Source organism: Penaeus monodon, chromosome 34, assembly GCF_015228065.2.
Source record: "Penaeus monodon isolate SGIC_2016 chromosome 34, NSTDA_Pmon_1, whole genome shotgun sequence".
In the NCBI taxonomy this organism is placed as follows: Eukaryota; Metazoa; Arthropoda; class Malacostraca; order Decapoda; family Penaeidae; genus Penaeus; species Penaeus monodon.
The window spans coordinates 9163209-9165614 of NC_051419.1; the positions used below are offsets into that span (position 1 = coordinate 9163209).

The window sequence follows — 2406 nt, forward strand, 5'->3', positions numbered from 1 at the left end:
AAATGTAATTTTTTCCCCTCAAGGAATATGCCCACAGTCCAGATTCAGCCAGACCGACAGACTGTTAACCAGGGAAGTGAGGCTGAGCTGACATGTATTGTAACTGGAAGTCCACCACCTGAGATTAAGTGGTCAAAGGTAATTATTATCATTACTGTTGTCATAACTGCTATTCTTTACCCTAATTGTGTTATCATCATATCATTGTTCTTGCTAGTGATGATGTAAAGAATGTCAGTGTTATTTCTCTGTATTATTGTTATTATCAAAGCTATCACCATTTTTTATGTAGTTTGAACTTTGTTATAGTCATATCTGTGTATGAATTTTCCTCTTGTTATTTATAACTAATTTTACCTAATAAGAAAAAATATATATATATTTATAGTTTGATAGACCTACAGTTTCACAGTAGACAAAGAACGTTGAAGAAACAAAAAGGGTTAAGGAACAGCACTGAGAAGTTAGTTTAACCTTACAGGTGAATGACGAGTTTGGCGTGGGTGTACGTGTTGAAGGTAACGTGCTGAGGATCATAAGTGCGGTTGTGAGTGACCGGGGAATGTACGTGTGTACAGCAGAGAATGCTGGAGGAACAGCACAAGCAGCAGCCATTGTGGAAGTAGAACGTAAGATTTTTTTTAACCTTAATAGTCAGTGAGATAATTAATCAAAAGAAAAGGAGAAGTCCCTTTTTTTGTTTCATTATTTATTGTGTTATATATTTGACTGTCTAATTTAACCAGGAATCCTCAAATCAGTTAAAGTGAAACCTCTTCCCCTCACATGTCCGTTATATTCCATTAGGACGCGAACCTCCGACTGTCCAGATCTACCCACAAGTCAAGCAGACCATCGTGGCAGGAGCAAGTGCCCTCTTCCAGTGCCACCTGACTGGAGGCATCCCAACCCCCACAGTGCACTGGGCTCGAACAGATGGTCGACCACTATCACTGAATACGGAAACACTCAATGGTGGTGTCCTAAGGTAGGGATATGTATATTGGTGTATAGCATTCTTTTAGTGAGAGGGGGACACAGTTAATGTATCATAAAAGAGTAAATGCAAGAATGGAAAAAATTATTTGTGGTAATCTGAAAAATTCCTTTAGTCTCAGACAAATTCTGCACAAAGAATAAGCTGTTAGGAATGCATATGTGCAAGTGTATATAGTTTCAAATAACATTATTTTTCTAAAACTAAATAGTCCCTCTGGCTATTGGCTTTTTTTTTTACATTAAGTATATTATTGCAACATTAAGCATAAAGCTAAACTTAATGACCTAAAGGGATGAAAGTTAAACATTATACACAGATATTTTTTCTAAGACTTTCATTTTTTGCCAAGTTCTGCAAAACTCACCGAAGTTCATTATTTGTTTGTTCATTATTCTGCTCCCCCCCCCCCTTCCAGATTCAACCAAGTCCAAGGTGATGAAGAAGGTTCCTACACATGCACAGCTGAGAATGATGCAGGGAAGGTGACAGCTGTAGCTATGCTGGAGATCCAGTCCTTGCCTGTGATCACTATCAGGCCTGGACCATCTCCATACATTTTGCGAGTGGGTGAGAGGATGCGCCTGGAGTGCTCTGCACGAGGAGATCCATCACCTTCTGTAACTTGGCAAAAGCTGGAGGTCAACTTCCCAACCACTGTGTGAGTGGATACCCATGAATTCTTCATTGGATTGTATATAGATTTTCTTGAGTGATGTGATGTGCTATGCTGTAAATGAAGTCTCTTAGTGGTTTTCTTTTGTTATGGATTAAGCCTGGAAAAAGAATGTTTAATACTTAAGATTCATACATGTAGTCAGAAACCAAAAAATTTTTTTTTCCCCTTAGACCCAGCCAGTCGACAGCTCCAAATGTTGCCGTTTATGAAGTACCATCTGCATCAAAGTCTGATTCTGGCACTTATCAGTGCTCTGCTAACAATGCTGCAGGTTAGAATGACAGTAGACCTTTAAGATATAAATAATAACCTGTTATAAGCTCCCCCCAATGAAGAAATTTGTCTGTATATATAAGATTTTTTTTAACAATTCAATAAGTTGCCCATATAAATGTATAAAAGAAAGTCGTCTGTAATGCCTAATGAATGTGATATCTATAGCAATAACTCTTCCTACTAAAGGTTTAAGTGAGGAGAGGATCCAGATTATTGTTGAGGATGTGCTGCCAGCATTCAAGCCTGGTGGCGATACCACAATCCCAGTCACACCTGAAGCTGCCACCATCTTTGTACCTATTGGAGGAAACTATGAGTTCTCATGCAGAGATCAAGGTAGGTTCTAAGCAGCAATCTGTTTCATGTTCTCTCTTTTTTTAGAATTCTAAATGTTTAAGTAGCAGTAGACAAATCATGTTTTCTGTATATATTCAGTGTATGATTCTTTTAAAGC

At 38.2% G+C, this 2406-nt stretch overlaps 1 protein-coding gene across 1 annotated transcript in view; it reads left to right on the plus strand.

The window, feature by feature from the left end:
- LOC119594807 (basement membrane-specific heparan sulfate proteoglycan core protein-like) overlaps positions 1-2406 on the plus strand; it is a gene marked incomplete at its 5' end in the record, with an annotated part of 219836 nt that overhangs the window by 194383 nt on the left and 23047 nt on the right. Inside the window, 6 exon segments of the mRNA XM_037943897.1 lie at positions 24-138; positions 482-629; positions 808-988; positions 1416-1658; positions 1847-1947; positions 2139-2288. Of these exon segments, the coding sequence (XP_037799825.1) occupies positions 24-138; positions 482-629; positions 808-988; positions 1416-1658; positions 1847-1947; positions 2139-2288 (938 nt within the window).